The sequence below is a fragment of the Neovison vison genome, chromosome 3 (assembly GCF_020171115.1).
Source record: "Neovison vison isolate M4711 chromosome 3, ASM_NN_V1, whole genome shotgun sequence".
NCBI lineage: Eukaryota > Metazoa > Chordata > Mammalia > Carnivora > Mustelidae > Neogale > Neogale vison.
Window position 1 is genome coordinate 226,548,498 of NC_058093.1, and position 26,519 is coordinate 226,575,016.

A 26,519-nucleotide genomic window follows, 5' to 3' on the forward strand; every position below is an offset into this window, starting at 1 on the left:
CGCCGCCATTGTCGCTAGGGGGAGAGCTCAGTCTTGGCTTCAGCTGCCACTGATTGGCCAAGGGCTCCCAGAGATTGCCAGCCCAGACCTTTCTCGTGGGTCTTGACCCATTGTCCCAGTAGACATTAGATACCTCCACCTGGATGTCTCCCTTGCTGCTCAAGTTCAGTACGTCAGCAGGAATTTCCTGCCTTTCTTCTTAGAATGGCTCTTCCTCTCGTGTTCCCTGGCGTAGCAGAGGTCTCCCTGCGCAGTTCGCCCAGCCAGAAGCTCAGGTGTCACCTTCTGTCCTTTGTCTCTTGCCCCACCTCAAATTAATCCCAAATCCTGTTGGTTCTCTAGGCTTAATCTTTTGTCTTTTATAAGTCCTTGTTCTCTTCACCCTTATAGCTTCTGGGACTTGGGTGTCACCTTTTCCAGGGGCCCTTCTCTGACCCTCCAAAATGGGATGGAACATCTCATTTGTGTCCCCAGGGCCTTGTGTATTTAGGTCATCACGTTGTGTACCTGTCGGCAGCCCCTGTTCGACAGTGAGCTTTCTGAGGGCAGCAGGTACTTCTTATTTGCTTGACATCCCCAATGACTGGCACAGAGTCCAATTGCGAGAACAGCCTTGTCAGTGTTGGTTACGTCAACAGGGTCTCCCTCATCTCCATGCCTTTGGATGTCTTAGTTCCTCTGCTTGGAATTTTCTTTCCTATTTGCTGGTTTGGCTCCTAGAAATTCTTCAATAAACACATGCAGTGTTGTTCCCTCCTTTACCCTCCACCGTCTTCCCTCTACATCCCCACATTTTCTGATTCTTACACTTGACCATGTATACGATAGTGGTTGGTTTTCACTTTTCCTCCAGCTCAAGGGCAGAAACTTTCATCTTCAAATTCCTTTTTATATGGAAGTTGCTGAGTACCTTTTTCTCGAATGGATGAAACATCGAGTAGATAGGACAGATGGGCAGATGGAGGGAAGGATGATTCCTTCATAATGTGACATTAATGTGGGCTACCTAATTAGAACAAATCAGAGCAGGAGTATATATGTACGTATGTATTTAAAGATTTATTTGACACAGAGAGAGAGAGAAGTGCATGCTCAAGGAGAGGGGCAAAAGAAGAGAATCTTCAATGAAACCCCCCATTGAGCACAGGGCCTGACCCAGGGTTAGATCCTATGACCCATGAGATCATATGACCCAAGAGTCAGATGCTTAACCAACTGAGCCACCCGGGCACTCCAGAGCAGGAACATTTAAAATAAATTAGAATTTTCATCCCAATCGTAAAGAGGTCCCTGTTACCAATATGATGTCATTTATAGCCATTTACTTTTAAATGCTTTTCTAATAAGAATAATTGGCACAATTTTCACTCGGGATTCTTGGGTGGTTTTTCCTTTGAAGCCTCCCCAGACCTTTGAAAGTTTGGTTTGTACAGCCATTCTCTTACACGTTCTTGCTCCTGGTCATTTCTGAGACTCCTAAAGTCAGATTGGTTTTACAGCAGATCCGCTTTTCTCCGTCGCAGCTGGGGAGTGGGAATTTGAATCCGTGATCACACTGAAGATGTGAGTTGAACAGCCCGCTGTGTCTCGACTAGCCAGGGTTAGCTCATCCGACTAGTGAGCTGCATTGTCTCTAGCTGGGGTCCACTGAGCATTTGTGTGTGTCTCTCCCTGCCTCTCTCAGGTCAGTCTAGAGCACGAGGAGCAGAAGCTGGAGCTAAAGCGTCAGCTCACAGAGCTGCAGCTCTCGCTGCAGGAGCGCGAGTCCCAGCTGACGGCCCTGCAGGCGGCCCGGGCAGCCCTGGAGAGCCAGCTGCGCCAGGCCAAGACAGAACTGGAAGAGACGACGGCGGAAGCGGAAGAGGAGATCCAGGCACTCACGGTAGGTCGCCGACAGGTCCCTTCAGGCTCCTCCAGACCTCAGTTGGGATGAGTGTGGCACTGAGGAGATGTGCTCACTCAGAGAAATCCCAAGACAGAAAATCTCCCCAGAGATGCTTACGGGCCAGAAAACTGGCTTCCCTGAGAATTCTTCTTCATGAGAATTAGTGTTAACATCTGATCTTTCCTTAGCCCTCCTTTCTTTAGGTATCTTCCCTCTTTGAAAATAATTAGTTTGAACCAGAGGTCATTTACCCGAATCTTATGCTTAGTTTTCAGTGATCATTAAAAAAATAATAGTCTTATATCTTTGAGTCTTCTTCCTACCACATTTCTATTTTTGTACTGGTTAACCTCGTTTGCATTACTTTTTTTTTTTTTAAGCTGTAAATTTTCCTTCAAGTCTTACGTATGCATCTAGTATGTTCTGGATGGAAAAGATTGTTCTGAATGAGAGATTCTTTTCTCTAAGAAGGACCTGGCTTCTTTGCTCTTTCTAAAACCATAGTTTAAAGAAAGTAGAACTTGGTGGGTTTGTGAGGGTGTCCCTGGATTTAGACCTTGGTTCTTTCTGGAAGTCTAAAAATTTGACTTTGTCAGTTTCCCATGGTTGATCCCTCTCATGGGGACCGACCCAGGCTAACAAAACTGACAATCTTACATATAAAATGACAACTTAACAACTCACAGTGGAAAATACAACCACCAAGTTGGGATGGTATGGTTGGCTCATCTTCCCATTTTTTTTTGTCCTTCAGAGAAGTCTCCTTAAAAACCTCATTTCTCTCGGAAGGCTGCGTGGTGGACCTGGACTTGGCACAGAAAACCGAATGAGTTTAATGGCTAGTAGCAGCCAAGCAGATCCATTGCTAATAGTAACACAGTGTACTTGCCAAGTGGATAGGCACAGTCATGCCTGCTGGTCAGGGTACCCTCTTCTGTGGGCAGGGCACAATGCAGCTGATTGGGTTTTGTGTTTTCTAAAATCAGGTACCTCGGTGGGGACCTTACTCACTCTGATTCATCTTGGATACGGTCCTCATTTCCATTAGTGAACATCTCTAAGCATGTAGAGTGGGGTTACTTCTACAGATGGCCATGAACAGTCGTTGCTTATGATTTATCCTGTTCAAAAGTAATGCATATGTATGTATGTTTTAAAAACGATCTTATTCTTAGAAGTTGCCTCCTAGTGTTGGTTTCGGGAAGCGCATTATCTGAACCGACTGGGAGCATGATCTCAGTGCCAGGGTCTTTATGGACTAGTCTAGAACACAGAGGCTTCCAGGATTCTGGAATACAGGGTAACTCCGAAGGCGCAAGTGCATCTCTGATTTTCCAGGACTTATGCCAAGGTCTGTTATTGATCACAACCTTAATTCTTCAGTGAGAACACTCACTGTGTGCTATGCCATGAGCCCCCAATACATGGTTTGGAAAAGAATCAGTCACGATATCTCTTTATTTATCCTCTGCCTTGTATCTTTCCAAACTGTTCTGAATCCATTTCGAAACAAAACAGTATAACAAGATAAAATAAGAAGGAAAAGGCCAAGAGAAAATAAGTCTAGAGAAGAAAAATATGGAGGTAGGAATGAAATGAATATAAAAGAATGCATGCCAAGAAGGCGTATGTGCTTTCTGGAATTGGGTGGTTGGGGAGAGGGACAGCCAGATAGCATTTCTTAGCTGCTTAAGGAGGCATCTAAAATCCAGCTACTATTAAACTGAATGCACTGTATATTAATATCTTCTCCCCCTGTCCAAACCAACCACACTCTGAAAGAAGAAGGAGACATCACTAATCTTATCCATACTTAATGAGTCCTTGCCATGTGCCTAGTGCTGTGTCTTTAGCCTTTTTTCCCCTGGGGGTTGGCCTGTAATCCCTCAAATCCTTTACTTCCGAGCAGAAGAGAAGGACACATTTATCTCACTGCTCTGTTGGAGTTGGGAGGGAGGGCGGTCGGCATGCATCTTATCCTGCCCATTCAGAAGAGGAGGATATAAAATAGAGTATGTGTCACTGCTGTTTATCTGTGGGGAAATTAGTCTTTAAATCCTGTCTTGCTGCTGGTTGGAATGTGCTGTGTCTAATGGCTGCTGGAAGCCTTCACAGCAGCAAGTCACGACTTAATTTAGTCCGATGAGATCACTGCCTCAGAGAATCTTCTTATGAAAAAAATAAAGAAACAAACCTCCCTGAGTCTAGAAACTGGGGCCCTACCACTCTTGCAGATGAAGATGCCTGGGAAAATAGGGCTTTTTCAAGGGAGGGCAGGAAAAAAAAAGTCTCACTGCAGTTTTGTAACTTGTCATGCAAGAATCCAAATCCCATATCAACTTGCCTCAGTCCAGTTTTGAGGCTGTGGGTTTTCCTCTCCCCTCCCTTTGATTCTGTTTTATAAACCGGGTTATGGACTGCATGCGGCTGGATGGCTTTGTTGAATTTGTGCTGGAGACTTTATTTTGCCGAGTGGAAGAGGACATGGCCACAGGTGCGGTACCCTGACTCTGTCTCATTGTTCAAGCCCCACAGAAGCATCCGCCATATTAAATCAGGTGGATCTAAAATGATCGAGGAGGCTTGCGAACTTCGTAGCAGGCTGATTTATCATTTAAAAGGAATGAATAATCAAATGGGCTATTACTGCTGAATTTTAAGAGGCTGCCATCTCCTAGCCAGGAGAGGGAGCACTTACCCTGGCCTCTGCCCCTGGAGCAATTAGATGGAGCACAGTTCAGTCAATGGTCTCCATTGAAGAAGGGTGCCCGGGCCCGCTGGGAAGCTGCTTGTGATCTTCTTGATGTTTTCTTGCTACCCACTCCCGTCTGTTGTATTTGCCTAGAGAGTCACTGGCCATCAAAAGCTGAGAATGCATCAAGGTGGAGGCCAACAGGAGAGTCGTATTGAAACAAAACGCCAGGCCTTTACAGTGCTTCATTGCCTCTTGGTGGAAGAAAGGATTTTAAGACTCCATCCCTTTAGCTAAGGAAGAGAATCGATTCTGCACACTGTAAAGCAGACAGATCTGTGATATGATACATCACTCTGGATGGGGGTCATAGGGTAGAGGCCCTGGGCATAGTAGGCTCTGTGTACACCAGCATGGCCCCAGGACACTCTCTCCATGTCTGGGTCCCTGCCGTCATGTTCTTTTACTGATTTGGTTAAATGATTAATGCTGAGTAACCAAGAGTCTAAAGCTAGAGACACCAATGAAAGGAACCCTCCCAGCATGGTGTGGCCATGGGTTCACAATGTTGTCCTCTGATTTGTTAAAATCATGAGTCATGCATACTCTGATTTGTTTTACATAACTATCAATGTCTGTATTTAATTAAGCAAGCCATTGGCACGATGAGCAAGATCTAAAATTAAGGCATGGGAGGTGACAGTCTTGCTTGGTACCCGCATTCACAGGGAAAGGGATGGATGTGTGGAAGCCCGCATGTCCTAGAACCCTGCTCATGAATCCCAGAAGATGGTCAGACGTCTAAACATTAGTTTTCCTTTCTCTGGTTCTGCAGGTACTTCTCTCTCATCAAGACTGCATTATAACCCTCTTTTCTTTCTTCCTCTTGTAACTCTCTTTAACATTAATGAAGACATAAGTACTCCTCAAAAAACAGTGCTTTTCCAGTGTTCAGGATACAGCTTGTGCATTCTCCCTGACTGCCTCCCAACCCTAAGGTCAGCGGTTCTCAAATTGAGATTGGTGGCTCCCTGGAGGGTTCCCCAAATTCAGATTATTTTCATAATATTACTAATATGTCATTTGGCATTTTTCATTGTGTTAGCCTTTGCACTAATGGTGCAAAAGCAGTGTTATTTTAAAAGAAATAAAGAGTAAATATTTGGGGAAAAATCTCCATTTTAATTTCTAAAGTGGTAAATATAGATAAATGTAACGCACATAAACAAAAGCTCTTCAGGGTCCTTTGAAAAGTGTAAATATTTATTCTCTGTAGCACCTGATACCTAGTGAACACTCAAATATTTCATTGAGAGTATCTACAGACTATCTTACGCATTTTACTATCTTTATACACACTATTGTGTAAACTTTAGCTTTTTTGTGCCCTTGTTTCACAACGTATTTCAGAGAAACATAAAACATGTTTCTTGACATTTTCTTGCTCAGATCAGTTCAGTAATTGTTAAATGCTTATAGAATTTCCAGCAGTCATAACAGGATCCGTTCTACATTTTGTCTACATTTTGACAAAATGTAGAGTCAGTAATAAATCAAAAGCCAAAATGATGGTACTCCATTACATTTTACGTTCAAAGAGGATTGCCATTTGATTTCAGTAGTAGTACAATGTTCCTACTTTGGATAAATGGTATTCATGCCCCATTAAATCAATAAATCTCTCATATTATTCTTGAGCATGAAGCAGATTGATTTGGGGGGGGGAATAAGAGTCTGATAAGTTATCCATAAAAATACAGACTGATGATGTGGGGAGTTGATTCTTGATGATAACTTTTTATTTATGAGTCTGTGAGTCTGTTTTTGTAATTTTTCTTTTTAACCATTTTCCCAGTGCTCTTCATTCTTTTGTGTGGATTTATATTTCTGGTTGTCACTTTCCTTCTGCCTGAAGGACTTCCTTTACCATTTCTTACAGTGCGGGTGACAAATGCCTTCTGCTTTTGTATATCTCAAAAAGTCTTTTACTTCACCTTCATTTTTGAAGGATATTTTTGCTGGGTATAGAATTTAGGTTGACAGGTTTTGGGGTTTTGTTATTGTTGTTTTTTTCCATTCAGCACTTTAAAGATGTTATTCTACTGTCTTCTAACTTGCTTTGCTCCCTCCTCTCCCCCTTCCCCCACTCATTCCCTGGTGAGGAATCTGTCTTCTCTTTGTTTCGCTATATATAACTTGTCTTTTTTCTCTGACGGGCTTTAAGCTTTTTCTCTTATTACTGGTTTTAAGGAGTTTGATAATATGGTTTAGCTTAATTCTGTGTTTCTTGTGCCTGGGGTTCCTTGAGCTTTTTGCATTGGTGGGTTTATGGTGGCCATTATTTCTTCAAATGTCTTTTCTGTCTGACCCCTATTCTCCTCCAGGTACTCCAATTACATTCATATTAGGCAGTTCAAAGTTGTCTCACAGCACATTGATACTCTGTTCATTTTTTTTAGTCTTTCTTTCTTTGTTTCATTTTGGGTAGTTTCTGTTGCTGTGTCTTCAAGCTCAGTAGTCTTTTTTTCTGCAGTGTCTATCTGCTGTTACAAATTTATGATATTTATGGCAAAATAGATATATTAGAGGATACATCACTGCTCTAACATTTTTTACTTTAGTTGTCTTATAGACCCAACAGAGACTAGTTTTTTTGTTTGTTTGTTTTGTTTTTTTAAAGAGAAGAATCACTTTTTCCCATGCGTCAAATTAAATTCTTCTTTGGACTTTCATAGCTAAGCTGTGGTGCCACAACCCACCCTGTCTCTCAAGTCACAAATGTTTTTGAGGGCATCATTTTCCCTTCATTTTCCAATACCTGTAGCAAGTCTTATTACCTGTGCTTCCAAAAGGGATCTCATTTCCATCCACTTCTCTCCATCTTTTGCCACCATCCTACTCCAAGCCACCATCATCTCCTCCTTGAATGACAGCAACAACCTCCTCAGTAGTTTTCTACCTTCAGTCCTATTTTGATCAGTTCTTACAGCATTCAAAAAATGACAATCAGATCATTTCACTCTACTTCTGAGAATCTCCTTTGGCTTCCAATTAATGGTATTTTGCTTGAAACCCAAACTCCATTCTGGGCATTTAAGATTCTTGGTCCCTGCCTGCCTCTCTACCATCATCTTGGGTGACTTTTTCCTTCTTTTGCTGTGCTTTAGCTGAAAATTGTTTGACTGCTACCCACCAAAAATACATTTACCTTACAATCTAATACAGGGGAGCATCTATATACTCTACTTCATTGATTCTAAGGTATTTAAAATCAGGATGCATCTTACAGTCATATCTGGTATATGACTCTTTAGTCATGTGGACATAAAGACATGTGGACATGTCATAGTTTGGTCAACAGCAACTTGTTTTACTTAATGTCACAGTTTGGTCAACAGCACCTTTTACTTAATGTCACATAAAATTGCCATGGCTTATAGTTGACAGCATCCTAAATCTGATGAATTATGGTATTTGAAATAAAAGTTTCCTATAACAATACTTCACTATCCAGGGCACATCTGCATCCCACTATTTTCTGTTCTATTCTGTTTATTCCATTTCATTGACTAAACCAAAACAAAAAAGAAAAAAAAAAACCCATTTGTCATGCTTACCCTTGGGTCATAGCTTGAAGTTTGAAAGCTCTGCTGTAGCCATTCAGGCCTTTCTTTTTTTTTTTTTTTTTTTCAATTGAATTACGAAACCCTTTCTTGCTTCAAGATATTTGCCCTCTGCCTTTTCCTGTTCTTTGTATGGCTGACTCCTCATCATATTATGGATGTCAGTGTGTCACCTCTTCAGAGAAGCCCTCCTTGATTACCCGTAAGGTCCTTTCCATCCCTCTTATCCTTTTTTCTTGTACCTTGTTTGTTTCTTTCATAGCATTTGTCACTGTTTGTAATCATGTGCTTGTTAACTTTCTCTCATTCCCCAGTGAATGATGGTAATTCCACCTATGCTGTATGGCACCACAGGGTCTGGCCTATCAGGTGCACTCAGAAAGTCCTTGAATGTCAGCTGAACATTCTGAAATGCTGCTGTTTCACAGCAGCTTTGCTTTGGAGAAGGCCTTCTTCTTACTTGAAGGTCAATGTCAGTTTTCTGAATCTCAGCAGCTTTTGATTAACAACAAAAAAGTCCCTGTTTGTCTTGGCTCTTGTCCTGTGTGTGTGTGTGTGTGTGTGTGTGTATCTGTGTGCATGTGTGTGTCTCTCAAGGAGTAGGCTAGGGAGGGGCCAACTGGAAGGAAGAGGGAAAGGTTAAGAATGGGGAATAAACAAAGGAACAAGAGTAAAAACTAACTCCTTGAATTTCTTCTTCTTTTTTTTACAAAGCCCCTGGGCATTAATATGAATGTTAAGATATTTGTACAGGGTATGCATGTGTGGTCTAAGTAGTCAAGTGTTATCAACACAACATCATATATTCCTGTAACTTTAATTTCTGATGTTGGACATGACTTAATTAATTAGTTCTTTGAAAAACAAATGTTTGGGCAGCTGCAACAACCTTCTTGTGTTTCTAGGTAAATTGCTCTTTTCTTTTTAAAGCCCAAGCATGTAGAATTGTATCTTACACTATGAAAAATTTCTAATCGACTCCTTACCTTTTAGGCACATAGAGATGAAATCCAACGCAAATTTGATGCCCTTCGTAACAGCTGTACTGTAAGTATTAAATCTAAAGGTGATTAAAATAACACGAGACTAAAAACCAAGAGGGAAGAGCAAGCATTTCTTATAACATCAACGGACTCTTACAGACTCTCAGCCTGAAGCATGTAATGGGGTCAAACTGATTTGGAGTTCCTGAGCCCCAGCTAATGCCAGTTTCTTGGTTTCCTGCCAGTTTAAAAAATTCTAAACCATTCTTTATGTTTGGGGGAAGGATGGTTGAAAAGGTGGAAATGGTTCTCACTGCATAGGCTTCAGTAGCTGCAACAAAAGTCCCAAGGCAGCTCCCTCCCCCGCCCCAGTGTAGAAGGTTCCAAGGCTGGTCCCAGCTAGACACTGTACAGACGCTGGGGGTGGTTTCCTCACAAGGCTTCTCCAGCCTGCTGCTGGATAAGTTCTGTGGACCTAGAAATTTTAACTTCCTACTGGGCAAAATGAAACTCTGTGGCTCTTTGGGAGATGTCATTTACATGGAGAGAATTAAATTCTGTGAGCGGAGAAGCATCATACACAGGTTATATGATGGGGTAGGGTCAGCAGAAGCTCACTCTGTTTCCCATTAGAACAAAGGACTGAAATAGGCCCCCTTTCAGAAGACAGGTTGTTATCCTATTCATGGTTCCATTCCACCTCCTTTCTTTGGTACTTTCATGTCTTTATTACCTCCTTAGTCCTCCGTGAACTTGTCTCCATTTGTGTTATTTGTATCTGTGAATTTCCAGAAACAACCCCACCATACTCCCCACATAAGTCTTTTATTGTCTTGTAATGAACTCCTTCTTTTCTCTTCACCTCTTATAAATGGGACATTAAGTCTTAAGAGTGTATGATTTCCCTCCTTCGTTTAGTTACAAAATCCACACTGTAAAATGCATAAAGTACACTAATCTTATGGGTACAGTTCAATGAAGTTCTTACACCATATAGACAACTGCGTAGCCACCACATAGATCAAGATCCAGAACATTTTCATGTCCCCTTCTTATCAGCATCCTTTGCCCAAAGGTGACCACAGTTCTGACCTCTGATACTAGAGATCAGTTTGGCCTGTTCTTGAACTTCAGCCAAATGGCATCATGGAGGGTATGCTTTCTTGGACTTAGCTTTTTTTGACTTGAGTTGTCTGTGGCGTTTGTCCATGTGGTGGAGTCTGTCAAGAATCTGTTTCTTTTCATTAATTATGATGTAGTGTTGCCCCAGACACATAGAACTGGAGTTTATTTATCAGTTCTACTGCTGGTGGGATTCAAATTGCTGCTGTAAGGAACACAGCTGTCAGGAAGCTCCATTGCATGAGTCCTTCGGTGGCCATAAGCACCTGTTTCTGATGAGCATATACCCAAGAGTGGGGCAGCTAGTAGGTCACGAGATATGCTCTGGTTGACTCTAGCAGGTACCCAGCAGATGGATTTTTGGTCAGTATTTCCCGGTGCCAATGGCTGCCTCAGTGGTAGGCCCGCCTTACAAGTGTCTCCCAGTTTCCTCCATTCTGCCTCTCTTCCTTGAGAAGCTGATGTGTTCTGTTGCTATACTCTTGGGCCCCCACTTTTTCAGTATCTTACTGTCTCCGTTTCTTTTTTTTTTTTTAATGCACGAGTTATTTGCTTATATTACTTACATGCTCATAAATGATCACTGAATAAAACATAGTTCATTTTATGACCGTGATTTTTTTTATATTACTATTTTTTCCTAATATAAACTTGGATACGTTTTAAATGTGTACATCGTTAATCCTTCATCTGGAGTTTTCTCTTTTTTTAGTCTTTTGGCATAACAGTTTTTTTTTTAATTGAAGTATAGTTGATACACAATATTACATTAGTTTTTGGTGTATAACATAGTGATTCAACAACTCTATGTATTATGCTAGGCTCACCACAAGTATAGTTACCATCTGTCACCGTACGATGCTGTGATAATCCCATTGACTATATTCCCTATGCTGTACTTCTCATCCCTGCGACTTAATCATCCCAGAACTGGAAGTCTGTATCTTCCATTCCCTTTTGCCTATTTTACCCATCCCTCCACCCCCCTCCCCTTTCTGGCAACCATCAGTTTTCTGTATTTGTGGGTCTGCTTCTGCTATTGGTTTGTTCGTTTGTTCATTTGTTTTGTTTTTTAGATTCCACATGTAAGTGAAATCATGTGGTACTTGTCTATCTCTGTCTGACTTACTTCACTTAGCATAATACCCTTGAGGTCAATCCATGTTGTCACAAATGGCACAATCTCATCCTTTCTCAATGGCTGAGTAATATTCCGAGTGTGTGTGTGTGTGTGTGTGTGTGTGAGAGAGAGAGAGAGAGAATGCCTCATTTTCATAAGAGCTTTTTTAAGAAATATTTTTATAGCTTTATTGAGGTTATACTTGAAGTACAGTAACTTCAAGAGTTTTGAAATGTGTACACAGTTGTGAAACCAGTAAGACAATCAAAATAATGAGCATATCTGTTACTCTCAAATGTTTCCATCTGCCTCTTGGTAATCCTCCCTCCCCCAGATTTTAAAAATTAGAGGTTTGTTTTTTAATAGAATATGCCAATATGTAGAACGAATTTAGTTACTTTCTTATGTAACTTTTATATTCTCTTGATCCCTCACATTTGCTTTTTGGAGAGGGGAGCGGTGACCTCTAATCCTTGCTTTACTTACTTCTGGCATTCTGTGGAGAAGACTTGGGACCTCTCCCAGTGGAAGGGAGAACCCAAAACAGTGACAACCCCCCCAATACTTCAGCTAGAGCTGCTGGATTGCTTGTGGTCCAGCCATGCACTCTGGAGTCAGAATGAGTTCTGATTCGAAATTGGCCTCTTTGTAACCTCTATAATGTTAAATATCCACGCCTCCATCTGTTCACCTGTAAAATGGCCTGACATTGTATATTCCCCATTCCAATATATCATCAATTATAAGATGCATAATTCATTTAATAACTACTCTATAGGGGCTTGGTGAGGGCAGAGACACAGCTGCTTTGTTCCAATATATGTTCACATTTCAGAAACAGTAAAACTTAGGAGACACTAATTCACAGAATCAGAAGTTTGGTGCTAATGCCTACATCAAGGGCATCCTGCAAGAATTAGATGAAGCATCCAAGTGATTACACAGGGTCTGGTCCATATAAAGTGCTAAACAGTATGGGTTACTATTAATATTTTATTATATTGGATTTACGACATATTCTTTTGTTTAGGAAATGGTCTGCCCCTTTAAAAAGTTTGAAAACCACTGCTTTAGGACAGCATTTGGCAGCAAAAGAGACCCCTGTTACAGTTTTTCAACTTCAAAGGCCCTTAAAGACACTTCTGAGGGCTTAATGGGTGTTTCTTTCTTACTGGCTCAATCTGAGATTGTCTCTGCACGGAGACGTCATCTTTGTCGCTGGTGGGAACTCCTGTAATAACTCAACGATAGGAGCTCCCAGTTAGCAGCTTTTAAAAAGCTCATGAGCAGTAAGATTTTCCAGCTCAGACCATTTCTATATTTTGACGAGATGTAAAAAAAGGATTTGATCCAATCTGGCACCTAAAACCTTACCTAAGACTGTTTTGGAGGGGAGTTGGTGGGCAAACATATGACACAGTTTTAATTATGAATCAATCTGTCAGCTATAAGATTAAAAATAAATAATATGCAAATAGCTGCCTTCAAGAAGGAACCAGACATTCCGGTAGGACTTCAGCCCTGTGTCTTTTTAGCCTGATGCTCCACATCTGGCTGGTTTCTTTATCCCCCAGAGTGCTACTGAACATTTACCTGGTAACCTTCTCTCTACTGGTCTTCCCATCAGGTGTGAGAGGTAAAGAGTTCTTGCTCAGAACTGTCAGGTTTCCTTGAAAAGCAACATATAACCCCAAATAGATCTCCCTCTCTCTCTCTCTTTTTTGGACACTGACAGTAGATCAGTTTTTATATCCTTATTTCCTCTTAGAACTGCATCACAATCTCTTATCTGCAAAAACAGCATAGAAGAGCACTCTGTTGGCCCTGCATTAGGAAGCTGTCTCCCTCCTCTTCTCACTGCTAAGATGGAGTCAGCCTTCCAGTTTCTCTTCTTTACCCTGTATCCTTGGGGTTGGAATGTTAACAAACTCATAATAGAATGAACATATCATTTGCCCTTGAGGTAGTGAGGATACACCCACGGACACATGGGAGACCTAAGAATTCTTGCACATTCCCTGGTTCAGCATCACAGATTGCCTATCATAATACTTAAACAATTTTTTTTGAATTGTGGAGACCATTAATTTTCTGCCTGTGTCCCAAGTCAGTTCAATATCTGTAAACCCAATAATGTGTGTGTGTGGATGGGTGTGGGGGTGTCTAATGCTAATACTTAATACCCCAACGCCAGCACCTCAAAATAGTATCACAAGCTAAGCATATTATGGCTTGGGCAGAAGGAATATATAAGAAGTCTGGATGAGTTAAAATGCTTTAATGAGTGTTTGGGTGCTTCACACAAACACGTAAGCCTCCTCTTGACAAACAGGCAAAATAGAGAAGGTAGAATATAGAACCAACAGCCACAGACTGTAAGTAGAAATCAGAGATGTGAGACCCCTTGAGAACTGGATGACAATAGGGGACTAGAAGGATGCCTCCCACTCCAGTGGGCCCATCGCAGATGAAGTGAGAATCATAATCTTGGCACATCATTGAGCTTTTTAAGCATTTCTTCCTTAACACATTATAATCTGTTTTGAAGGGAGAAGAGTTAGCAGAAATGGGCTAATAATAAATTGCAATTTTTTCCCCATAAATCAGAGAAATGGGAGTGAGAACCCAAAGGCTCAGGTATATCTTCGAGTGGCGAGGAAATTATTTTGGCCATGTGTATATTATGTGAGCAGATTTTCTGTAGTCTCTTTGCTCTGCAAGAGGCACCATGATAATCTTTTTAAAATGAAACATTGTCTTGGTCATTAATTTTTTTATCCCTTGTATCCTTGTATTCCACAGTCTACATTAGGGTAGAGCAGTATGAAAGAACATTCAAAACATTAAAAAAAAGAAAGAAAGAAAGAAAGAAACAGAGGAGGTAGTAAATACAGTATTTACCTCCATACCACAAATGAAGAGCCCAGCCCTGCAAAGTTCAGGATTTAGGGCTTCAGACTCCAAGCTCTAAGGCCAGCTTGCCTCTGTTTTTTTTGGTTGGGGACAGGGAGGGACATTAGAAGGAAGCATAATAGTTAAATGGAGGCATTTACAGTCCAGCATGGAAACTATCTTAAGGAATGGCTTTATTACATATAAGATGGAGACCAGTTGAACTATTGGGCATCATTTATTCCTTGTTTCTGCTTTTAGGAGATTTAACCATGTCACCCAAAAGGGTGATCCAAGGATCCCTTTGAGCCATAACTGCCTACTAGGAATAACAAACTTAGAGTTTTTCTCCCCCTTTTTCCATGATAAAGAAGGAGTCCTAGCTAAGGACCCAACCAGATAACCTTCATTCCCCATCTTGTAATCAACGGTGCACCTCAAACCAATACATTAGGAGTTAACAGGGCTTTTGACATTAAAATACAAATTCCTAGACGACTTAACTACATTAAAAGCTTATCAGCTCAATTAACAAAATGAAAAGCTCTGTTTTCTGAACCACATTGCACAAGTGTCCTTAATTGATGCTCTTTAATTCTATGTGCCTGGGAAGATTTTTTAAAAAATTGGTAATCAAAGGGGGTTAAAATAGGGAATTAGTCATGGAAAGAGTGGCAACACTTCCTAAACTAAGTCTACTCTAGGTTTGGAAATTGGGAACAATTAATAAACTGTAGGCTTCAAGGCATTTCCTTTTAATTTACTTCTTTTTGTTACATAAAATTTAATTTACTGCCTGTGTGCCTCATTCCAACTATTATTAGAAAATTGCCCTTAAACTTCGAAAGTCTTACATACAATAGCTCTCTGCAAGCCTGATACTGAACCTTGGAAAAGAGAATAGTGAAGCTAAATGCACTGAAATCAAAGTCATTCTGCCATTGAGCAGGGAAATAATTTAGCAAAGCCAGATTAAATCTCTCAATAAAATGACAATTTCATATACATGCCTTCCCATTTTTTGATAGCTAACTGTATAATAAAAACCATTAAAGTGATGCCATGGTACAATGTTTTCAGGATTATTCTGAGCTTCCTTTAAATTTTTCCCTTTTGTTGCATGAGATTAAATTTATTGCCGAGGTATTAAAATAACTCTCAGTGTCCTTCTCAGTCAATCCTCCTCGATAAGAACTTCATTTTGCTTTCTAAGACTATCTCTGGTTCTAATGTCCTGTGGATGGTGCCGTCTGTTTAATTAGCTGATTTGTGATGCTACTCTCTTAGACGCCTGTCCTTGGCTTGCATTTTCCACATTATATTATCGTCCATTAACTTGATCTCATTTCAAGTTGCCACTTCCATATGACAGTCACTTTTGACTGATCTGCTTTTGCCATGTCTTCCAGATGGTTCCTGAGTGAGAAAGAATCAGAGACTTTTCTTTTTCCGCCACAGCATATGTGTGGTAGTGCTAAGTGGGTGGGCATGGGAGCTCGGCTTTGGCAGCCGGGGTTGGCTGAGCAAACGGAAGTGGCACGTGCATTGCTAGTGTCACGTAGGTTCTAAAATCAATGGCTCTAGTAGCAGTTCCCATTTCAAATGGACTTGCTCGATGCAGAACTGGGTTCCTTTCCTCTTTAGGTAATCACAGACCTGGAGGAACAGCTAAACCAGCTCACCGAGGACAATGCTGAGCTCAACAACCAAAATTTCTACTTGTCCAAACAACTTGACGAGGCTTCTGGCGCCAACGATGAGATAGCACAGCTCCGAAGCGAAGTGGATCATCTTCGCCGTGAGATCACGGAGAGGGAGATGCAGCTCACCAGCCAGAAGCAAGTAAGGGCAGTAAGCAGTGTCAGGGATCCCTGGCACACTTGGATCCTGTTAGAGCGGGCACCTGGTATACCTCTCCCAAGGGATCCGAGACTGAGCCTTGTCTATTTGTCTATTAAATGGGCTCTTTTTCATCACCATGTCTGTTTTGAGGGCTTGGGGGTTTGGAAAAAGTAGCTTTTAGAAGTGTGTTGTCCTCTTCATTTGGATTTTTTAAAAAGTAAAAATAAAATAGAATGTTCTGGGAGGCTAGTGCGAGTCCCTTGATTTTTAAGCGTAGTCTCTTCCCCCTTGGCTTGCTTTGGGTTCTTTCTTCAAGATGGTGGCAGAAATGGCCCTTTATCCAATCCTGTCTGGTCCCCTGGGTCTATAGAAACTGTGTTTCAGACTGTAGTTAGAAACTTGTACTTTGCTGACACTGATCCAACAAAAGTAACATCCAGGAAATCCTCATTTGATACAAGGCACAACTCAGTGGTACTGATTTGCAGACGATGGAGGCTCTGAAGACCACTTGCACGATGCTGGAAGAGCAGGTCATGGACCTGGAAGCCCTGAACGATGAGCTGCTGGAAAAAGAGCGGCAGTGGGAGGCATGGAGGAGCGTCCTTGGTGATGAGAAGTCCCAGTTTGAGTGTCGGGTTCGAGAGTTACAGAGGATGCTGGACACCGAAAAGCAAAGCAGGTGGGACTACCTATTTGTAGAAAGCCATTTGTGGGATCACCTGAGCATTAGGAACAGGGTGACCAAGAGTCCCAGCTTGCCCAGGACTGAGAGAAGTTTCTAGCATACAAGACTTTCAGTGCTAAAGCTGGTAGACTCTTGGGCAAACCACGGTGGGTCAGTCATCCTAGTTGGAAGTATGGCCAGTGTCCCTTGGATTCTATGTTGAAAGCTGGTGTCCTTTTACCCCATGTGGAGGCCTGGGAGTCAGCAGGGCAAATAGCTCAGTGCTTCCTTAGCAGAAACTCTTACCTTGCGTTTGTTATCATTGTGACCATGTAGCAAGACCATCTCCATTCTAACCCTGGTCCTGTGTAAAGCTAGTCACCTGTCTAGACCAGGGTTTCTCAACCTTGTCACTACTGATGGTTTGGGCTAGATAATCCCTTATTGTGAGGGCCGTCGTGTGCCTCGTAAAAATGTGAGCCTCATCCCTGCTTTTACCCACCAGATACCAGTAACAACCCCTTCCTCACATTGTGGCACCAAATATGTCTCCAGACATTGTCCGATGTCCCAAGGGGGCAGCATTAACCTTGGTTAAGAACAACTTCTCTATAAGAACAGTTGAGCTTTTTTCTTTCATGGTAGGAAATAATAAGTTCAAGCAGGATCTTTCCTCTGCTTTCCCATTTTCATTTCCAAAGTCAGAATCCTCTTCCTACTGGGGCCATGATAGTGCAGGTCACATACTTCCTACCCCTGGGGGGTGCCTTTCACACTGCAGATATGGCCGACGGGAAGATTGGTTATGACAGCTTTACAGCTGCAGAGTGTTTGGTTCTAACAAAATGGGTCTATTATGACAGTTTACCAGCAGATAGAAATAAATGGTCTTGAAGAATAGGTCTCATTTTCCACTGTGCACGCAGGAATTAGCTCATGACTTCATGTGTGCACAAATGAATTGTATCCTTCCTTCTTAACCTCACTCATATCACCTTCCTCTGAGACTGACCTTCCTGGGATCCTCTGAACTCCTTAACCGAGATAAACTATGCCTAGAAATGCCTCTCACAAAACATTTAGTTGGATAGCATTGGACTCATTTTGGCATTTCCCACATCGACTTGACCACAGTACGGTAGACTGTGTTGGATGTGTTGGATGTTTAATGTGTGTTAAGTCACTTACACTAGAAAAGATTGGAGGCAAAAGATGAGACTCCTTCCATTTCGAGAGACACTGGTAGACCTACTCATATTTTGGATATCCTCCCACATGGTATTTGCCCAGGTGACGGGCTGCCGGTTTAAGACCTCCTGTTCCTCTTTTCCTGGAGCCTTCATGGTATATTCCAGTCGCTTTCACGCAGACCCCATCCCTTCTGCCCTCAAGTGCAGCTCCTCTCCGTGCTGTTTCTAGAATCCCTCAGAGACCAATTTGAGGGTCGGAAGCTGACTTCAGCATCAAGAAACACGCAGCTCCACATGGAAGGTATAATTATGGTCTGTGCTTAGGAAGACATTTCATGTATACTTTCAGGGACAGTTGTGAAAGATCTTGGCTTTTCTTCTCTCCCCCCACCCTCCCGCCCCTCTATTTTGGTGTTACGTGGGATACCGAGATGAGTAAAATATAATTCTTAATTCTTCTGCTCAAGAGGCAAGTCTCATGGAGAAGATGAATTATGCATTCGGGTATTTACCACCTCAAATAGAGAGTGGAGTGTGCCAGGAGAGGAGTACGTTTATGCTTTGGATCTAGAGCAAGGAGAGCTTCCTTGCAAGAGGAGAAGTTGAGCAAGGTTTTAGGGAGAATGTGGTCTTTTGAGTTCATCCTTGAAGGCTGAGTAAGATTTGGGTTTGCAGGGGAGGGGAGGTAGGGGAGGTAGAGGAGGAGAGCGTGGGCCAGTACAAGAGACTGTATAAGTCCAGGTATGGAAGGACCAAAACACAACACTTAAATGGGGAACGGCAGCAATTCTTCTAGCTTAGTTCTTGTTTTTTCTATTTTCTAACCTTATTTATATGAGCACCCCAAACATATAACTTATTGCTTAGACTTTAAGGAGAGGAAATGTTTCTTTGATTGAGTTTTCCTTTGGTTCCTCGGAGGACCTCATTCCATTTCTGCTCCCAGGGGAGGTTCTGACAGTCTAGCTACATCCCATTCAGTCCAGTTGTTTTTGGAAAATTGCCTTTTCCCCTTCAGCCTTTCCAAGTGAGTACTCATAGGAACTTTAACTATTAAGAGTATTTTTACCCAAGGTCTAAAGTGGGTCAAATCTTCGCTCTGTAAGCAGTCAGAAAGCAAGACATAATTTGGAACTGAGAATCTGGGTTGGGCCTCTCTCCAGCCGGTAGCCTGTTCGGTTGCTTATCGAGATCAGAGATGGGCTCACTTCCTCCTTCTGGACTGGTGACTGGGGGGCTTCTGAAATGGGCCTGTGCTCTCCTGGCAGGGCGCGGGCCGACCAGCGGATCACCGAGTCCCGCCAGGTGGTGGAGCTGGCTGTGAAGGAGCACAAGGCTGAGATCCTCGCTCTGCAGCAGGCCCTCAAGGAGCAGAAGCTGAAGGCTGAGAGCCTCTCCGACAAGGTCAGCGTCCGTCCCTTCTGCTTTTAGGAGGACATCTCCATCTTATATTTATTTATTTTTTATTTTTTAAAGATTTTATTTATTTATGTGACAGACAGAGATCACAAGTAGGCAGAGAGACAGGCAGAGAGAGAGGAGGAAGCAGACTCCCGCTGAGCAGTGAGCCCGACATGGGGCTCGATCCCAGGACCCTGGGATCATGACCCGAGCTGAAGGCAGAGGCTTTAACCCACTGAGCCACCCAGTTGCCCCATCTCCCTCTTTTAGACGGCATAGTTGACCCATGCACAGGTGCAATCCACGGTCTGCATATTTCACAAATGCACATTTACTCTGTCCTGTCAAGTCGCAGGGTCAGGCTCCACATGGGACCTCCTGGGTTGGCGAGAGTGTGGGAGGCTTGGTGGGGACTGGTGTGTCACAGTCTGTTGGTGACTATCCGGGCCCCTGAGGTCTGGATTCTGATCTGGCCACACTGCTTTCTCGTTTTCTGGCACCTGATTTGAGATTTAATCTCTGGGTTGGTTGCAGGCCTTAATGTCGAGCATTCTTGGGTGCTCAGCGGCAAGGACTAATGCTTCTTCCATTGCTGCCACAGTGAGCAGCCTGGCCTTTCTCTGTTCCGAGGCCAGGGCCACAAGAGAGTCTGATGACCATGTGAGTCCTCAGTATTCTACTTTGGAAATAGGCACGTGCCGTGTTCTGAAGGTTTATCTAAGTCTTGAAAGAAATTTCAAATAGATGCTCCAGTGTTCCCGATAACAAGAATGCAGATCAAAGAAATTTTATGTATAGACCCAGGCTCACACACACACTCATGCTTTTTCACAAACACACGCATAAAATAAAGCAAGAATCTGGATTTCGTATTTTGTGTAACTCTTTGTTATTTCATGATTATAAAAGTAACTATTTGGGGTCATTGTGGCAGATCTAGAAACCAGAGAGAAATAAAGGAAAAGATGACTGGCAATCCACTGCTGATCTATCAGAATAAATTTAGATTCTTATTATGTAAACAACTTTATAGCTTCAAAAAGAAAACACCGTAGAACTAGGGGCTTTTCCTCAGTTACTGACTGATCAGTGTTTTGAATGTGTAGTTCTAAAAAAAACCTCAACAACACAGAAATATCTATTTAATCATTTAATCATTCTACTTGTGTTGGAACTTTGAGCGTCTTTCAATTTTCTGCTGTGGTGTTATAAATCTTTATGGATACCCATGATTATTTTCTTACAAAAATAAAATTGCACAGAAATAAAATTATTGGATTCAAGGCTACAGCTTGCCACTCAGGAACACTCTGGAGTTCCTTGATACTGGCTTACTTTTTTCTTTTTTAACCCATTAGGAAATTAGTATATTATTTAGAGATAAAGGAACACTTTTGTGATTGAACTTGAATATTTTTTTCTATTTGATTGTTCTTAGAGTATCCATAGCAAAGTTCTGCCCATCCTTTAAGTTCCAGACATTGGGGCGCCTGGGTAGCTCGTTTGGTTAAGTGTCCAGCTCTTGATCTCAGCTCAGGTCTTGATCTCAGAGTTGTAAGTTCAGGCCCCAAGTTGGGCTCCACGCTGGGTGCAGAACTCACTTTAAATAAAAAACAAACCGGACTCCAGACATTGATGTAATCTCTTCTAGGCAACTGGTAATTCAGGAAGACTTTCTCTTCTCCATACACCTTTTATCAAAAATATTACATGACAAAGCAATCCTTTTTTGTGTACATGTCTAGTTATGGGCTGCTCTTTGCCTTTGGACTTTATATAAGATTCTTAAGAGAGTTCGTCCATTTTTTCATCCCTAAGAGCCCTGATATCATGCTGTGCAAATAGTAAGCATTCAGCTTTTGATTACTTAATTAATTTCAGTCAAAGTGATCATCCTTGTCTTAGAACTTGTCATAGCTCTTTATGTGACCCATGCCTTAGAAATAACCCTATCCCCATATAAGGCTTAGCTGTGACATGGACCTTTGTGTTATACTTTTAGAAAACAATATTTATTTATTCATTCATTTATTTTTTGAAAGATTTTATCTATTCGAGAGAAAGAGAGAGAGAGAGCATGGGCATGTGAGAATCAGCATGATTGGGGGGAGGGGCAGAGGCAGAGGGAGATGGAGAATCAGACTCCTTGTTGAACATGGGGCCCAGTCCCAAGACCCTGAGATCATGACGTGAGCCACCCAGGCACTCCTAGAAAACAATATTTATTCTCTGATCTTCAGAACCTGATTCTTTACATGTGAAAATTTGGGGGTATTTGCAAAAGTCATCAGCATCTGACATTCCTAAATATGATATTATGGTCAATTTTTCCAAATGCCCAGCTCAATGACCTGGAAAAGAAACATGCCATGCTTGAAATGAACGCCCGCAGTTTACAGCAGAAACTGGAGACTGAACGGGAGCTCAAACAGAGGCTTCTGGAAGAGGTGAGTCTGTGACACCTGAGAAACCGGGCCAGGTGGAATTCTGAAGGTGAAAATTTGTTGTGTTAAGTGATCAGATCCAGATCAGACATCATTGTTTTGAAGTCTGAGTTTTCAAGAAAGAGTAAAGTGGTCACGTAATACTTTTTTGAAGGCATTTACCATGTTCAAAGAACATGTCACGAAGGCCAAAAGATCTTTGTCACTTGCATCCGCTCACATGGTGCTTAAAAGAATGTTGAGCACCAATGAGTATGTGCCAAATGGAAGTTTGTTAAATAGACGGGTGACTGAATACTGAGTGAAATTGTGCTTTTAGAGTTAATATCTAAAGTATATTCGGTTTTCGGGCTGATAAACATCTGTGCACATTGGTTTCATGCACAGGGCAGGGACTTGGCCAGATTTATGCTACATACCAAATGTCATGAAGACTTTTGATCATCCATTTAATTCAGTTAAAAAAAGTTAGGCTCTGCCTTTGAGACATAGAATGGAAAGCTCCTAAACCCATCCCTTATATTATTTCCTGGACCTTTTAGCAGAAATCTGAAAGTCTCTCTTTAAGTTGATGACTACTTCCCACTCCCAGCCAAAGCCCTCCCTTATATGTTGAATCACTAATGATTCTGCTTTGTTCATTAGAACTGTCCAACCGGGACAAATATACTTTCTAAAGACATTTAATGAGAAACAGGACTCCAAGAGTGTTCTGTTTAGCCCATAGTGAACCTGATAGTTCAATTAACCAGGTCACCTTTTCTGGTTAGTTGAGGTTTTATTATATGATGCCTCCCGGAGGACCCTGCTGATAGAAATAATATTGCTAAGCTATTAACTTTGAAAAGTGTGGTGAAAATTTCGCAGGTGTGTATGAAATATTTTACAGGATGAGACTGTAAAAAAAAAAAAATGGGTGAGAGTTTGGGAGAGTTCTGGAGATGGATGACTGTGATGGTTGCCTAACACCGAATATGTCCTTGGTGTTAAGCAACTGTCCTCTTAAAAATGGTTAAAATGGTAAATTTTATGTATATTGTATCACAACAAAGATTTTACAACAAAATTAATCATATACACACAGGGAAGTTCACGAAAGGCAGGGTTAAGAACGCTGTCATAAAAATTTAAAGATCTACCCGGTGGTCAAGTAAAGAACGCTGGTCTTTTATCTGGAATGAGTAGACAAACGCCCCCACTTAGGCACATGTTGGAAACAGAACAGAAATAATCAGTGATGTTGCCTGGTCCTGTTTTCCTTCCGAAGGAAGAGAGTTGGTTCTGACAGCTCGACACTTTGGTCCAAGGTTACATGGTGACTCAGTGACAAGTCTTGGAATAGCAGGCTGGGATCCTGATTCAGTCCCCTCCTTCTCACTTCCAAACGACACGAGAACATTTCCAGCTTTCCAGTCTGTACCTCGCAGATAGAGTTTTGAGCACAGACATCTGGCTGACACTGAGTTTGAGGCAGATTTCACTGACAGTTGAAACCATTACGAAACAAAGAATGATATTCATCGTTCAGGATGTGGCTAGGACCCCTGGGCCTGCTCTGCACTTTATTTATTTATTTATTTATTTTTAAGATTTTATTTATTTATTTGACAGAGATCACAAGCAGACGGAGAGGCAGGCAGAGAGGGAGATAGAGAGAAGCAGGCTCCCTGCTGAGCAGAGAGCCCGATGTGGGACTCGATCCCAGGACCCCGAGATCATGACCTGAGCCGAAGGCAGCAGCTTAACCCACTGAGCCACCCAGGCGCCCCTGCTCTGCACTTTATAACCATGTGACCAAGGGCTTAAACTGAGTGTTCTTTTTTTTTTTTTTTAAAGTGGAGACACCTGATTAATCATCAACACAGTGAAAATATAAAACATTTTCATCATCCAAAAATTTCCCTATGCCTCTTCTAGTCAATACCTTCTCACCCTGGCTCCAGGAACTCATCTGCTTGATCTTTGTCACTACTGATAGCTTTTCTTTTCTAGAATTTCCTAGAAGTGGAGTCATACTATGTATACTCCTTGTATCTGAATTCTTTTTTTTTTTTTTTTTAATTTTTAAGATTATTTTAGAGAGAGAGTATGTGTGAGTGGGGTAGGGGCAAGGGGATACGGAGAGAGAGAATCTCAAGCAGACTCCCCATTGAAGATGGAGCCCAACCTGGGGCTCCATTTTGTGACCCTGAGCTGATGACTTGAGCTGAAACCAAGAGTCAGATGCGTAACTCACTGAGCCACCCAAGCATTCTTTGATTCTTTGGTTCAGTTGAGCATGTTTTTTGGGATTTGTCTGTGTTGGTGAATGCACTAGCATTTCATTGCTTTTTATTACTAAGCAGTAATTCATTTTATGGGTATACCATAATTTATCCGCTCCCCTGTTGATGATCCTTTGAATAGTTTCCGGTGTTTAGTTATTATACATAAATCTGCTGTGAAAACTTGTGGGCAAATCTTTGTGTAGCTATGTTTTCATTTCTCTAGAAGGAGCATTGCTGGATCCCATGTATAGGTTGATAATGAAGTGGTTGTTCCAGTTTGCATGCCTAACAGCAGTTCCAAACTGTAATGCTTGGCATTGTTTAGTCTTTCTAGTGTATCAATTACAATATCACATTGTGGTTTTAATTTGCATTTTTTAAATAATGAAAGATGATAAGTATCTTTTCATGTCTTTGTCATTCATATATCTTTTTTGGGAAGTGTAAGTTCAGATCTTTTGGGTAATTACTTCTGAGTAAAGTTGTTAAAGATATTTATTTATTTATTTATTTATTTATTTCACAAGTAGGCAGAGAGGCAGGTGGAGAGAGAAGAAGAAGCAGGCTCCCTGCCGAGCAGTAAAGTTGTTAAAGATATTTATTTATTTATTTATTTATTTATTTATTTACTTGACAGACAGACAGAGATCACAAGTAGGCAGAGAGGCAGGTGGAGAGAGAAGAAGAAGCAGGCTCCCTGCCGAGCAGAGAGCCAATAGAGGGGCTCAATCCCAGGTCCCTGGGATCATGACCTAAGCTGAGGGCAGAGGCTCTAACCTACTGAGCCACCCGGGTGCCCCTTATTTATTTTTTATAAAGATTTTTATTTATTTATTTGACAGACAGAGATCACAAGTAGGCAGAGAGGCAGACAGAGAGAGAAGGAGGGGAAACAGGCTCCCTGTGGAGCAGAGAACCCGATGTGGGGCTTGAACGCAGGACCCTGGGATCATGACCTGAGCCGAAGGCAGAGGCTTTAACACACTGAGCCACCCAGGTGCCCCAAAGATTTTTTGATACTAACTCTTTGCCAGATATATGGATGGTAAATCTTTCACCCAGTCTGTAACTGCTTTGTCTTTTAAAACAGTATCTTTCAAAGTGCAAATGTTCTTAATTTTTATGAAGTCAGATTTATGAGTTTTTAAAAATGGTTTGTTTTCTGTGTCCTAGTTAAGAAATCTATGCTTACCCTAAAGTTGAAGATATTTTCTTCTCTCTGTACTCCTAGAAGTTTTATAGTTTTAGCTTTCATATGGAGATCTAGGATATATTTTGAGTTAATTTTTATGTATGGTATGAGAGGACAGGTTCACTGTTTTCCATAGAATTATCCTGTTAGTCCAGTACCATTTGTTAAAGATTCTTTTCCTCGTTGAATTTTCTTTCTTTTTTTTTTTAAAGATTTTATTTATTTGACAGAGAGAAAGAGAGCACAAGCAGGGGGAGAGGCAGAGGGAGAGGAGAAGCAGGCTCCCTGCAGAGCAGGGGAAGCCCGATATGGGATTTGATCCCAGGACTCAGGGATCATGACCTGAGCCGAAGGCAATAGGTTAACCAACTGAGCCACCCAGGTGCCCCCCTCGTTAAATTTTCGTGTTATAGAGTCATCTACATGTCTGTCCTTGTTCTGTTACCAGACCATCTGATTATAACACATCTTGATATCAAGAGATATTGTAGTGTGTGTGTGTGTAATCTGATAAGTGTCCTCTTTAATCCCCATCCCCTATTTCTCCCATCCTCCCACTCACCTCCCCTCTGGTAGCCATCAGTTTGTTCTCCATAGATAAAGAGTCTGTTTCTTGTTTGTCTCTCTTCCCATTTTGTATTTGCTCAATTTTCTTCTTTCTTCAGTTAACCCAAGTATCCTCTTCATGAGGTACAGAGACCTGTAAAGGGGGCCAGAATCACGGCCTCAGAATTGGGAAGAGTTTTTTTATGTCATGCAACCCAAATTCCAGCCCTTGTTCCATTGTCCTCTTCATCCCTGCCCCTGGCAGATTTTGCTAATGGACATTTCTTCTAAATCTTTCCTCTTGGGCCCAAAATGGCTTCAGAACCTTTTTTGACATGGCACTTGACAGCCACTATCAGTCCACCGGAAGTAATGACAAAGATGAAAATCCATTTGCTAATTCTGGTCAAATTAACCTGTCTAAGGCAGAGAGAATCCCTTCCCCAACATTCCCCACCAGGGCACCTGATTGGACCTCGGCCTGAGTGCACAGTGTTTTTGGATATGCCAACCCACTTTTTCCAGTAAATTTAATTCTCAGGAAGTCCTGTCTCATTTTGAATAAAAGCTTGCAACTTTCAGCCACTGGTTCTATTTCATTGAAACATTTGAAAATAGAGCAGTCTGATATTTCCAACCAAAATAAAGAGATT

At 41.7% G+C, this 26,519-nt stretch overlaps 1 protein-coding gene across 1 annotated transcript in view; it reads left to right on the forward strand.

Moving 5' to 3' along the window:
- The window catches only part of CIT (citron rho-interacting serine/threonine kinase), a 168,116-nt gene that overhangs the window by 107,695 nt on the left and 33,902 nt on the right, over positions 1-26,519 (forward strand). The window contains exons 23-28 of the mRNA XM_044244172.1: positions 1,685-1,882; positions 9,194-9,247; positions 15,962-16,159; positions 16,648-16,841; positions 19,285-19,420; positions 21,760-21,864. Coding sequence (XP_044100107.1) covers positions 1,685-1,882; positions 9,194-9,247; positions 15,962-16,159; positions 16,648-16,841; positions 19,285-19,420; positions 21,760-21,864 — 885 coding nt within the window. The remainder of the gene's footprint in view (positions 1-1,684; positions 1,883-9,193; positions 9,248-15,961; positions 16,160-16,647; positions 16,842-19,284; positions 19,421-21,759; positions 21,865-26,519) is intronic.